The sequence below is a fragment of the Cherax quadricarinatus genome, chromosome 8, assembly GCF_038502225.1.
Source record: "Cherax quadricarinatus isolate ZL_2023a chromosome 8, ASM3850222v1, whole genome shotgun sequence".
In the NCBI taxonomy this organism is placed as follows: domain Eukaryota; kingdom Metazoa; phylum Arthropoda; class Malacostraca; order Decapoda; family Parastacidae; genus Cherax; species Cherax quadricarinatus.
This window is the reverse complement of record NC_091299.1, coordinates 16,656,333-16,671,287: the sequence shown is the minus strand read 5'-3', so window position 1 is coordinate 16,671,287 and position 14,955 is coordinate 16,656,333. Positions and strand designations below refer to the sequence as shown.

Below are 14,955 nucleotides of genomic sequence, written 5' to 3'. Positions count from 1 at the left end.
GATTTTTTTAAGCCAATATTATTCTTCACAATAATGTGATTTATTTCTTATATGTTTAAAATTTTAAATATATTTTACAAACTGAATCAGCTGACAGAAGGTGGCAGCCTTGAGTCCAGGTAAACAACAACATGGCGCTGCTGTGGAGGTCGCTGCCCAGGACTCTCGTCAGTTTTTATTGTTATTATCAAGCTTGAAATAGTTGTATGCTTGTTATTGATTATTATGTACATTATTAATGTGTGTATGCTTGCCTCCTAAGCCCCTCGCTCACCAAACTCATTTGAATCACTGAGAAATGAGTTTCGAAAAAAAAAAAAGCCGACAAATTCTGAGGAAGTTTTTATTCTGATTATTATTAACCCGGAGGGCTAATAATCAAGTTAAATTGGGATGCCGTCGGACTCTCTTGTTTTCCTTAGGGTTCTTTAATCCACTTAGCTATGATGCGACCCACACTAGTTGCCTAACACCCAGGTACTTGTTAGGTGAACAAGTGTAGCAGGTATGAGGAAACATTGTAGATGGATGGTTCAGAGAACCGACACGTTGATAAATTAGACACATGTGCAACTCTTGGGTATCTTTATTGAGGAAACGTTTCGCCACACAGTGGCTTCAACAGTCCATACAAAGGAGAATCTTGAAGAACAGGAGGAGAATGAGGTAATCAGTCCCTCATTCTATTCAAGATTGATGGACTGACCACATCGACTCAAGGTTGAGGGACTGATTACCTCATTCTCCTCCTGTTCTTCAAGATTCTCCTTTGTATGGACTGATGAAGTCACTTTGTGGTGAAACGTTTCCTCAATAAAGATACCCAAGAGTTGCACATGTGTCTAATTTATCATGAGGAAACATGTCCAACGTTCCTGTTCGTCTGACGGTTGAATCCCGGTCCACTGTGTGTGAGCTGAGACTTCTACCAAGTGAGCCACGAGCATTTAGCAGTTTGTAACAAACAGATTGCAGTTATATGAAACTTCGTTTATACATTGTTTTGTCTGTGCAGCAGGCCCTTTCTAGGCAATAGAATATACCTGGCGGAAGGTTATTATATAGGCAGAAGCGAGGAAAGGTCAGATGGAAGTAGATGTCACTTTGGTATCAACCAGTAATCTGTTCCATGACCTCTGCAACTGACCTCTTGTTATATACAAGAGGTCAGTTGCAATTTTGTAGATAGTCTTAAGTCAATGTTAGAAATGTTAGGGTTTTGTAGATTTAAAAGTGCATTACGGGCTTCCAATGACCCTCTTCATATATATGAATTTGGGATTGCTTTGCCGACCATTATTTTTATCCTGTGCCTTATATGGTATAAGGTGTATTTGTCTATATAGGTATCTCTGTGTACAGTACATAGGATATACTAATTTGTTTTCTCATGCAGTACAGTAAACTGTATTTAGGTACAGGTAGCAATAAAAAGTAATAAAAATGTACAAAAATCTTTGCTCAAATAAACATCAGAGTTTACTATTTTGATGTAATTATGTGCTGTTGTGGTGTTTCCTTCAAGTATTTGAAAATTATCCTGATAACAGCATGTATTGTAGATTACATTTTTTTTTTATTTTTTATTTGTCTTTATTTCAAATTACAGTAATTTACATATATGTACTGGATAAATGTTATATGACAAGTACAGTGCTGCATTTCTTTTTATATGACATACAGTATGCCATACAGTATGCCATACTATTGAAGGTATACAATACTGCAGTTGATGAATAAGACACCAGTGTAAATAAGTACAATTATCATACATAGTGTAAATTACCTAGGAAAACCCAAAAAAGTCAGATTTATTTCCCTTGGGTATCTTTATTATTGAAACACTTGTGTCTTTTCATACTATACACAGTATACCATTTTGCAAATGAATGTATAGTATCATGAATGGGACTTTGTCTTTTCAATTGATGATAAAAAATTATCTCTCAGGTTTTATCCACAGGCTTGTACCAGTCTCAGATCCCTGAATTCTCGACTGCTTCACAAAGGAGCTGGGGCTAGTCTGTGTCATCATCAAGTTGCACGAAAGTTTGAAGTGGCCAGAGGGCTTAATCCCTCTCCACTGACAATTCTCTCAAAAGATGAAGAGATGATGAAAGAAACAGGTGAAGTAGTTTTTGGCATTTATGTTACCATAAACTCTCATAGCATGCCTGATTAAAGCTTAATATTAGTAATATATACTTCAAAATCTGCTCTGCTTCATTTTTCTGAGTTTTAAATGTATTCTGTTTTGTTTGCTGAGGTACAGTATATAAATTTAGCTAGTTATGTCAGGTGAATATTTTTTTTTTAGCTCATATTGTAAGTGCATTATTTAATTAAGAGAGATGTCCCATTGATTTGTTTGAATTTTTTAGTTACATCTGAGTACATTATTTACATTGCACTTAGTATTTTATTAAGAGTACTAATTATTATAATCAGTTTTTTATTGTGATAATTTCCTCTGGGAATTTTATCAACATTACTGTATTTGTATATAGTATGCCCTTTATAATAATAACTTGCTTGTATTTCATATTTTATATATAATTATTGCACAGTGGATGATATTGAAGCTCTTTAATAAAGACAGTAAAAAAATTAGTAGTCAAGAGTTTCCTCTCCCAATTGGGGGTTAGTTGTGAATGGTTCTAATTACTAAGTTTCACTGGCTTCTGTGAGCTGTGAGTTTCGGTAGTGTCGAATGAGTTGGGTGGCACTTGGTTTGCTAGCAGTTTGTAGTAGAGTGGTGCATTTAGCTAGGGTATGGCAGGCATTGAAGGGGATGCACCATCTTGATCATCTGGCAGCTTCAAATGTGTCTAGGGCCTCCACAGTGGTTGGGAGAGTTGTGAAGATTAATTTATTGTGCAGTAACTATTGTTTCTTAATTTCTTGTACTCATCAGGTAGTTTATCAAACCTGTGAGTAACCTCTGTCTGAAAGATCCCAGACATCTGCTCCCCACCTTGCTGTCTCTGAAATCCTGTCTACCTATTTGATCCAGTCCATCTTGCCTATTTCTACACACAAGCCTCCATGTACTTGCTTGAGCAAATCCTTTCTCAGATCTACATTGCTGTTAAATCTACCTTTAACTGTGAGACATGGACTCAGTTTTTTTTATGCTCCAAATTTCACTGGTAAAATGTTTGATAATGATAAATTTGCCCACAAGCACCCTGTCTTTGATTGGCCACCATGTGTGAACAAGGTGTTTCTCAAATTGATCCTCTTCAAACTCCAGTAGGTGGCTACCATCCTTCACTATTATGCACCATAACCAGTTGCAGGAGACATCCACATTAAACTCAGTCTTCAAGGCTTTATCCAATCCTCTTGCATTTGCTGTCACTATCTTAGCATAATGTTTAAAATTTCAATTAACCTCTGCTCTCTCCCATCAGTGCTCCATCTAATTGGTTAGCAGATGGTGCTAACTTGTAGTTGCAAATCTGCAACTCACTCCACAGCATTACCAATACTGCTTATACTGCTTGAACACCCAGAAAAGTACTTCCAATTACTGTTTTGCTTCTTTCCCTAGATCCTACATTTATATCTTGCTTTTGTTCAACTAAAACCCCTCCACGAATTTCATCTGGATTTAACCTCTTGTACTGTACTTTCTGTGCTTCTTGAACTTTCATTGGCATTATCAAGATGTTATCCTATAGCATTAAGCCAGATGATAATACAGTACAGTATACATTCTCATTCTGCAACATTTACACCCTAAGTCACTTTCCTCTTATCCTTCTGTTAAATCTGGTCTGCCAGTATTTTATCCCTTCAGTTAAAAGCTGCAGTATGCCTCTCTCTGAAAATCTGGCATGTTAAGGCATAATCCATTGCTCCTTCCATTAGCACATAATTAACAAGAGATTAATATGTTTTTTGGTGATCCAGAATTGTCTTTTTTAACCATTAGTTTGATTATAGACTTACCTATTCCATCAAGGACCCTTTTCTTCATCTAGAGAAGGCTTTTGCCACCACTTGGCAATATATCTTGTCCCAGTACTAGCTACCACTCTTTTCTAGAGACCCTGGCAGCCAGGTGTTCTTTGGTAATTGGATTAATAATAACTTTTTCCTGTATACTCCAAAGGTATGTACACAGCACCACCATGTTTCTAACCAGCATTGGTGAACTTCTCACAGTTTCCTGGGGGGAAGTTTCATATTCCTGTATGTGGACAGTTTCACTTTTGTGTATGTTGGCACTGTTGAATGCTTCATTGTTGCATGCCATTGACTGTACTTCCAGTTGGGCTACATCACACAGCTTCAAGAGCTTTTGTAATTTTCACAAAGTTTCCTGTTATTTCCTAGGCCCTGCTGTCCATACTGGATATTGTTTTCTTATTATGACATTTTCATATGTCATAGAAGCATTACATGATTCTCTCTCTACTAGGCATGTGTCATAGTAGACTGCCTCAGTCAAAGATTTTGTTTTGCTATTTCCCTGTGGACCAATAGATGAACTCTTCTCCATGTTCATTGGGCCTTGGTCTTATCTTAATTATACTGGGGACAAGGTGTATTCCTCTACTCTGGTTACTCTTACTGGTCTTGATGTCATTAATCTCAGGGATTCCATTTATGTTCAGAAATTTCAGACCAAAAGCCTGTGTGCATTGTGTAACATCCCTTTACTGTATTGTGATAGTGTTGTGATACCTATTTTCTCTGTAATCTTGTTTATTTCCATGGCCTTTATGTTCTTAGAAGCTTTAGGACTACAGTATTATGGATATTAATAAAGCTGATAGTTTCAGTTGTCACCCCTCTATTCTATATCTTTAAGTTACCCCTTCAGACTCTCATAGAGTCCCAAGGCCTATCTCATTCTTCTATTTTTCTTGATTTTTACTGCCTCCTTCCTCCTTGGAAAGTCTGTGTTGTGTAATTCTGCCCTTCCTTACCTTTCCATTCTTGAAGGCTAAACTTCTCCACTTGTGAGCACTTGTTTGCTCACCCCTGAACATATTCACTCTTATGCTAATGCTGTACCATTGGTGGCTTAAAATAACGGAAACTAATTTACTACACTAACTGTGATTCTCTCCTCCTGCTTTTGTGCTCAGTCTTAACATTTATAGCACTTCCCATATAGCACTGTTGGCCCATGTAGGTTTAGCACTTTTCATAAATACTGGTACATTGGACCTCTGCTTAATGACCTAGATATGGTCATTAACTGGATAACTTATGTTGCAGACCTAGATGATAACACTTCATATCTAATTCCAATTAATATTTAATTGAGACTTTAAGAAATAAGTACTCACCAGAGACGGGTTCATAATTTAGTAGAGGCATAGTGGTGTTATAACCCCATCCACTCTATATTAAGAGTCTATAAGACACAATAAATAATAAAATTCATATTTAAATATGCCATTTAAGAGATATGCATTTACCAGAAATAGACACATTGTTTAATGTAGAGATATAGTGTTATTACTAAATGTAAAAAGAAGAAAAGCTTTTGTTTCTACTTTTTTGAGTTTCCCTGCCTCAGTGGGAGACATCCTGGTTGTTAAAAAAAACAAATAGTAGTGATTAGAATCAGCATCAGCACTTGTTGGGGCTAGGAGAGAGAAAAGGAGGGAGTTATGGTGAATTGAGCTGTGTCGTGGAGGTGGGAAGTACAGTGCATGTGTCAACAGTGATACCTGTGTAGTACACCCTCTCCTCACTTAACGATGGAGTCCTGTTCCTAAGACCACGTCGGTAAACGAATTCGTTGCTAAGCAAGGAGCATACTACAATGGTAGTGAGTTTGTGTCAACCATCTTTGATATTGCTTTAATGTCATCTTTGCACCACTTATAACATTTTTAGCATATTTTTAAATGTTTATACAGTAGTGTACCATATGTTGTAATAAACAGAATAGAGGAAATCAGCTCTAATATACATTATTTATGTATACATACTGGTCAGAGAGCCCGTCATTATTCTGAGTCGTTGGTAAATGAGTACGTCGCTGAGTGAGGAGAAGCTGTATATATATAATTGACATGCACTCTTAAAGGATGAGAGGCTCATCATGAATGTATCAGCAGTGAAGAGGGGCTACACTCTTCCTGTGAATATCTAGCAGTGATAACCTTAATCTATGAAAATCATTAACCCCTTTCATTGTCGAGACCTCTCCTCTCAAACTTGCTCTCGGGTCGAAGTATTTAAAAAAAAAAAAATTATCTAAGGGAATGATAGAGAATCTTTTTCTGAAGGTAATGAAACCAAAAGTATGAAATTTGATGGAAATTTATGGGATTATACTCTTGCAAAATTAGCAGACTGCAATTTTTATGCATCGGCGCTTTCACCTACTTTACGCTTTGTTTTTGGCCACGTCCATTGTTTCAGTCCACCAAACTCATAGCTATTTCACTAGCAATCCTTCTATTCTTTTGAATGAGTACAGGAAACCACCCATTTACCTACTTCAACTATCCAATAAAGTGATCAGAAATCAGAAATTTGGGAAATTTCATACAAAATTCAACAATTGCCAATTTGAAAATAGCATCCAGAATAAACAGTGTAGACATTCCTGGCACTAAAATATCATTTTCTCTATTCATTAGTCATGTCTCCAGGCCCCTCTTATATTTCGCTTGCTTTTCTTTTTTTAATTTTTATTCACACAAAAAATAGAAGATTTACTGTTATGCAGACTATTGCATTATTGCAATAATTGTATAAATAATGTCAGTGCATTCATAAATACATATTAGACTGGCCAGTTGGACATGTATTGGACAAGTGACATCATTTGTGTACTCTGGAATATCTGCAAAATTCAAACATTTCCTCTACTTTAAGCTAAATTTCAATTTACTTTCAGTCCTGAAACTGATCAAAAATCATCTCTGTTCTGTAGTATATCTTTCATTCTATCAAATGAGACCGAGAAACCGAGACTGCATCCATAAAAACTGGATGAAAATACAGTCTCTCCTCACTTAACAACGTACTCATTTAAAGACCGCTTGGACTTAAGACCAGCACTCTGACCAGTATACATACCTAAATAATGTATATTAGAGCTGATTTCTTCTATTCTGTTTATTACAATATACAGTACACTACTGTATAAACATTTAAATATATACCAGAAATGTTATAGATGATGCAAAGGTGACATTAAAACAATGTCAAAGATGGCTGACGTAAACCGTTATAGCATGGTCTTCATTTACCGATGTGGTCTTAGGAACGGAACTGTCATAAAATGAGGAGAGGCTGTATAAACATTTAAAAATATGCTAAGAATGTTATAAATGGTGCAGAAGTGACATTAAAACAATATCAAAAGATGGTTGACACAAACTCACTACTAGTATAGTATGCTCCTCGCTTAGCGACCAATTCGTTTACTGACCTGCTCTTAGGAACAGAACTCCTAAGACCACATTGGTAAACGAATTCGCTGCTAAGTGAGGAGCATACTATAATGGTAGTAGGTTTGTGTCAAATATCTTTGATATTGCTTTAATGTCACCTTTACACCGTTTATAACATTTCTGGTATATTTTTAAATGTAGTGTAGTGTACTGTAAATTTTAATAAAGAGAATAGAGCCAATCAGCTCTAACATATATTATTTAGGTGTGCACACTTGTCAGAGAGCCCGTCGTAAGTCTGAGTCGTCGTAAACAAGTACGTTGCTGAATGAGGAGCGGCTGTACTGCAAAGTTGCTGTTTTAAATATAAAACACGGTTTTATTTTTTTTTCTCATTTTGCACTGCCTGCTGCAGGATTTATTGATATAGTGTACATTTAACACACAGACCTTCATATCTAGGCCCAGATTTACCACTCACAGTTTATCTGAGTGAGCTGATCTCACGGTGTCATAATATTGGACCAACACTGACTTCAAAGCTGCAATGCAACGGGACCGACACTATATTTTCTTTTAGATATTGTTCATAATAATAATTGTGACTTCCTTCCAAGCTTCATCAATGATATTGATGGTATTTAGGATATTAAGTTTCTTCCAGAATTTGTTTAATTGTTGGCCTGTTTTCTCCGTCAGTGTCTGTAATGAGTTTTGCAAAAGTTTTCACAACATAAAATGACTTAAAAGATTTAATATCACACATCCATTGGTTGCATTAAAGCTGTGGATTTCTTAGGAAGGAACTCAGTCCAGACATGTTTGGAAGTGTCTTTTGGTTTTGCTGGATGCATTGTTGTATTTTCAACAAGCAGCAGTGCTTTGTGAGCAAGATTGTTATCAATGCCATATTTTCAATGGCAAGACAAAAGTGTCAAACCAATCAGTAACAAGTATGTTGGTTATACCCACATTCTTGTTGGCACTCCAAATTATAGGAGGATCATCTTTTTTCAATATTTGTTTTAACTCGCTGGTTCTCTAAGAGAAGCTTAAGCTTGAAATCTCTCTCTGCATTGGCCCCCTACTAGAAGAATTAGTTGATCCTTAGCTAGTTTGAATCTTGAAACCCTCTTCTCTTCTCTTGATATGAATGTTCTTGATGGTATACACTTCCAGTATAGTGCAGTTTCATCCACATAATTTTCTTCAGGTCATTAGGATATTAGGCAGCAGTATCAGCATCAACACTAGCACTCTCATTACTCAATATCAGGCTATGGAAGTTGTCATGCTTCCTGAGTCTGTTGGATCCCTTACTGGCTTTGAAAGTAATGTATTCTGCACCCCTCCCCCTTTTTTTTTCTTTAAATACTCAAATAAACTTACAACCTTTAAAGAGTCGGCATATTAAATGGCATTTTTTTTTTTCTGTTTCTGGTCCTTCATCCACACACTGAGATACCTCTGTGTTTTCTCACAATTTATTCCATCTGTGAGTCACTATAGCAGCAGCAACAGGATTAGCATAGCCAGAACTTTTTGTAACTGGCTAATCTTTTTACCTAGGATGGCTTGTACAGTAGACTTAGCCAGGAAAAGATGTTTGGTAATGCCACACGGATTCTCTCCCACATCCACTCATCAAAAAATCTCCACTTTAGTGTCCAAAGCAATGCTCTTCCTCTTGGTTATTGCAAACCTGCCACCCTGCCTTTACAGATTTTTTATTATTTTTTTATTATTATTATCACACTGGCCGATTCCCACCAAGGCAGGGTGGCCCGAAAAAGAAAAACTTTCACCATCATTCACTCCATCGCTGTCTTGCCAGAAGGGTGCTTTACACTACAGTTTTTAAACTCATGAATATGTTAATTTTTTCAGTCTGTTCCTTTATATTCTTTCAATGCTTTTAGAAAATACCTAAAGTTGTTTGAGAGTTTTTAATAATTTGAATTCTGTTCATGTCCACAGTGGCAAAATTTGCCCGTGAGAAGATTTTCCCTCTTGTCCGAAAAATGGATGCAGAGAGTAATATGGATGAGTCTGTTTACAGAGGCATGTTTGATAATGGGGTAAGTTTAAGCAAAGAGTAATTCAGACTGTGCATGAGACTGACTTTTAAACATTCATTAATAATTGTACAATACTTTGATATTTAACCCTTTGACTGTTTCAGGCCCCTCTCTGAAACTGTCATTCTATGTCGCTCAATTTTTGAAAAAAAAAAAAATTATTTTTTCTTATGAAATGATAGAGAATCTTTTCCCGATGGTAATGACACCAAAAGTTCGAAATTTGGTCGAAAACTCGTGGAATTATACTCCCGCGAAGTTAGCGGTCTCGGCGACATATGCGTATCGGCGATTTCGCCTACTTTGAGCCCTATTTTCAGCCAATTCCATTGTTCCAGTTGACCAAACTCATAGCTATTTCTTTAGAACTCCATTTTATCTATCAGCTGAGTACAAGAAACCTCCCATTTACTAATTTGGACTACCCAATATGGTGGTCAGAAATTGGCAATTTGGCCAATTTCACGCAAAATAAAAAAGATGCCAATTTCAAAATAGGGTCCAGAATAAACAAGGTAGACATTCGTGGCACTAAAATAACATATGCTCTGTTCATTAGTCACATCTCTAGGCCCCTCTTATATTATTATTGCTTTCTATTTTGATTTTTTATTCATACAAAAAAATACAAAATTTACTGTTATGCAGACGACTGCATTATTGTAAAAATGGTATAAATAATATCAGTGCACTAGTGAAAGAATATTAGACTCCCCAGTTGACGTGTATTGGACGTGTGGTGTGATTTATTTACTCTTGAACATTGGTAAAAATCGAACATTTCCGCTACTTTGAGCTCAGTTTCAAGGTCGTTTTCATCGTAAAAGTAATGAAAATCATCTCTATGTCTGTAATATGTTTTCCATTTTATCACCTAAGACCATGAAAACGCGAATACAACGATAAATACTATACGAAAATACACCTCAAAGTCGACATTTTATTCCAAAAAAACGATCTTTTTTTTTTCTCATTACGCAATGTGTGCTGCAGGATTTTTTTTATGTGGTGCACACTGACCACACAGACCCATTCTCTCACATGTGGGCCTACCAGCTTTCTCCCACTTGATTTGAAGCCGCTAGAATTATTGAGTATATATACGTCAGAAACATTGGCTCGTAAGACGTATTTATACGTCGAAAACAGTCAAAGGGTTAAATATTTAAGTCTTTTCAACACCTTACAGTTGACCCAACAGTTTAGGAGCAGCACATTTATAACTCATTTTAATTTGTTTTCAGTCATACTATATAGCATAACATGAGATTTTCTTACCTGCATTCTCAGCAGCTACAAGATGTGAAGTTTATGTTTGGTTTCTGTTACATGTGTATTTGTTGTTTGTTATGTTCATCAGGAAGTTCTAAATCTGTAGGGGTCTTACAGCACCTGGGGAATGGAATGTAATCTGGATTAATCAGAAAAAGGGGAGAATAGCTCCACTTTCTTGGATTAAGAGTCCTTCAGTGGCATGAGAGGTACAGTATTAGTTACTTGTGGTATTTATGCATACTGTGCCTATTATGTATGTACAGTAATTAGTATTCTTGATGCTTGTAAGATTATTATTTTTTTTTTTTAAGAACTGAGCATAGTAGAGCTAAGAGTCCATTGATTAAGAGAAAAATTAAGCTGTTAATATTTATATCCTAGACTAAGAATATCACTATGGTAGCTTATTAACTAAATTATTTTGCACTTCAGCTATTTCCCATCAAAATAAGGTGACCCAAGAAAAAGAAATGTATTTCATCGTCACTCATTTAATAGCTTTCTTGCCAAAAGTTCATGGACATCAGTGTTCACTTAACTCTCCAAACTGCAACATCCTTACCCATGATAAAAATGGTATATTATGCCAACAAATTGAAGAGTAAGACACATACGCAACAGTTGGGTCTCTTAATTTTTGATTGAAACATTGTGCCTACATGGTAGAATTCTTCAGTCAGGTACAGAAATGAATGCAGTGGAGGCAGTTGGATTAATAGCAAGGTAAAGATGATGTAGTCAGTCCATCAACCTTGGAGAAATAGTTTGAGGTGGTCAGTCCCTCAACCTGGAGAAGAATTCAGCACCATAGCTTCTGTATTTGATTGAAGCAGCCTACCATGTAGGCAAAATGTTTCAGTCAAAAAATAAAGATACCCAACTGTTGCACATGTGTCTTACTCTTCATCTTTACCCATCTTTCAGAATGTAGGTGTTGTACTTTTCAGCCCCAGAATTCTAATCTGATTGTCCAGCCCAGCTTTCCTCAGTCCCTTCACAGATGTAACTGCTCACACTTTAACGGGACTCTAACATCCTCAAGTGGCACAGGAGTTATAAATCAGTACCCTCAAGTGGGTCAGGAACTATAATAATCCAAACCTTCCTTTAATTAACATGCAGTACATCAGCATTTGACGTGTTGAAGCCTACCATTATGGACTTGGAAAAGTTGTCCCATAAAAGCAAATATTAGAATTGCTTCAATACAATTGGTATATTGGTACCAACATCACCCAAGACCACCCTGATCATTCCTTTAAGTAAAATAGTATGTATGTTTGGAAATTTTGAAGCTGATCAGAAAAGGCATCCTCTAGTTATTTTTTTTTTTTTTTTTTTTTTATTATCACACCGGCCGATTCCCACCAAGGCAGGGTGGCCCGAAAAAGAAAAACTTTCACCATCATTCACTCCATCACTGTCTTGCCAGAAGGGTGCTTTACACTACAGTTTTTAAACTGCAACATTAACACCCCTCCTTCAGAGTGCAGGCACTGTACTTCCCATCTCCAGGACTCAAGTCCGGCCTGCCGGTTTCCCTGAATCCCTTCATAAATGTTACTTTGCTCACACTCCAACAGTACGTCAAGTATTAAAAAACCATTTGTCTCCATTCACTCCTATCAAACACGCTCACGCATGCCTGCTGGAAGTCCAAGCCCCTCGCACACAAAACCTCCTTTACCCCCTCCCTCTAACCCTTCCTAGGCCGACCCCTACCCCGCCTTCCTTCCACTACAGACTGATACACTCTTGAAGTCATTCTGTTTCGCTCCATTCTCTCTACATGTCCGAACCACCTCAACAACCCTTCCTCAGCCCTCTGGACAACAGTTTTGGTAATCCCGCACCTCCTCCTAACTTCCAAACTACGAATTCTGTGCATTATATTCACACCACACATTGCCCTCAGACATGACATCTCCACTGCCTCCAGCCTTCTCCTCGCTGCAACATTCATCACCCACGCTTCACACCCATATAAGAGCGTTGGTAAAACTATACTCTCATACATTCCCCTCTTTGCCTCCAAGGACAAAGTTCTTTGTCTCCACAGACTCCTAAGTGCACCACTCACTCTTTTTCCCTCATCAATTCTATGATTCACCTCATCTTTCATAGACCCATCCGCTGACACGTCCACTCCCAAATATCTGAATACGTTCACCTCCTCCATACTCTCTCCCTCCAATCTGATATTCAATCTTTCATCACCTAATCTTTTTGTTATCCTCATAACCTTACTCTTTCCTGTATTCACCTTTAATTTTCTTCTTTTGCACACCCTACCAAATTCATCCACCAATCTCTGCAACTTCTCTTCAGAATCTCCCAAGAGCACAGTGTCATCGGCAAAGAGCAGCTGTGACAACTCCCACTTTGTGTGTGATTCTTTATCTTTTAACTCCACGCCTCTTGCCAAGACCCTCGCATTTACTTCTCTTACAACCCCATCTATAAATATATTAAACAACCACGGTGACATCACACATCCTTGTCTAAGGCCTACTTTTACTGGGAAAAAATTTCCCTCTTTCCTACATACTCTAACTTGAGCCTCACTATCCTCGTAAAAACTCTTCACTGCTTTCAGTAACCTATCTCCTACACCATACACTTGCAACATCTGCCACATTGCCCCCCTATCCACCCTGTCATACGCCTTTTCCAAATCCATAAATGCCACAAAGACCTCTTTAGCCTTATCTAAATACTGTTCACTTATATGTTTCACTGTAAACACCTGGTCCACACACCCCCTACCTTTCCTAAAGCCTCCTTGTTCATCTGCTATCCTATTCTCCGTCTTACTCTTAATTCTTTCAATTATAACTCTACCATACACTTTACCAGGTACACTCAACAGACTTATCCCCCTATAATTTTTGCACTCTCTTTTATCCCCTTTGCCTTTATACAAAGGAACTATGCATGCTCTCTGCCAATCCCTAGGTACCTTACCCTCTTCCATACATTTATTAAATAATTGCACCAACCACTCCAAAACTATATCCCCACCTGCTTTTAACATTTCTATCTTTATCCCATCAATCCCGGCTGCCTTACCCCCTTTCATTTTACCTACTGCCTCACGAACTTCCCCCACACTCACAACTGGCTCTTCCTCACTCCTACAAGATGTTATTCCTCCTTGCCCTATACACGAAATCACAGCTTCCCTATCTTCATCAACATTTAACAATTCCTCAAAATATTCCTTCCATCTTCCCAATACCTCTACCTCTCCATTTAATAACTCTCCTCTCCTATTTTTAACTGACAAATCCATTTGTTCTCTAGGCTTTCTTAACTTGTTAATCTCACTCCAAAACTTTTTCTTATTTTCAACAAAATTTGTTGATAACATCTCACCCACTCTCTCATTTGCTCTCTTTTTACATTGCTTCACCACTCTCTTAACTTCTCTCTTTTTCTCCATATACTCTTCCCTCCTTGCATCACTTCTACTTTGTAAAAACTTCTCATATGCTAACTTTTTCTCCCTTACTACTCTCTTTACATCATCATTCCACCAATCGCTCCTCTTCCCTCCTGCACCCACTTTCCTGTAACCACAAACTTCTGCTGAACACTCTAACACTACATTTTTAAACCTACCCCATACCTCTTCGACCCCATTGCCTATGCTCTCATTAGCCCATCTATCCTCCAATAGCTGTTTATATCTTACCCTAACTGCCTCCTCTTTTAGTTTATAAACCTTCACCTCTCTCTTCCCTGATGCTTCTATTCTCCTTGTATCCCATCTACCTTTTACTCTCAGTGTAGCTACAACTAGAAAGTGATCTGATATATCTGTGGCCCCTCTATAAACATGTACATCCTGAAGTCTACTCAACAGTCTTTTATCTACCAATACATAATCCAACAAACTACTGTCATTTCGCCCTACATCATATCGTGTATACTTATTTATCCTCTTTTTCTTAAAATATGTATTACCTATAACTAAACCCCTTTCTATACAAAGTTCAATCAAAGGGCTCCCATTATCATTTACACCTGGCACCCCAAACTTACCTACCACACCCTCTCTAAAAGTTTCTCCTACTTTAGCATTCAAGTCCCCTACCACAATTACTCTCTCACTTGGTTCAAAGGCTCCTATACATTCACTTAACATCTCCCAAAATCTCTCTCTCTCCTCTGCATTCCTCTCTTCTCCAGGTGCATACACGCTTATTATGACCCACTTCTCGCATCCAACC

General features: G+C 37.4%; 1 protein-coding gene across 3 annotated transcripts in view; it reads left to right on the top strand.

Annotated features, from left to right (window-relative positions):
- Positions 1-110: 110 nt before the first annotated feature.
- Positions 111-14,955, top strand: part of LOC128685388 (short/branched chain specific acyl-CoA dehydrogenase, mitochondrial) — a 43,825-nt gene continuing 28,980 nt past the window's right edge. For 2 of the 3 annotated variants that reach the window (XM_053771911.2, XM_053771912.2), the window contains exons 1-3: positions 116-167; positions 1,964-2,126; positions 9,348-9,448. In XM_053771911.2, coding sequence (XP_053627886.1) covers positions 132-167; positions 1,964-2,126; positions 9,348-9,448 — 300 coding nt within the window. In that variant the 5' untranslated portion in view covers positions 116-131. Of the gene's footprint in view, positions 181-1,963; positions 2,127-9,347; positions 9,449-14,955 lie in introns of all 3 variants that reach the window. The other variant, XM_053771913.2, reaches the window with a different exon arrangement.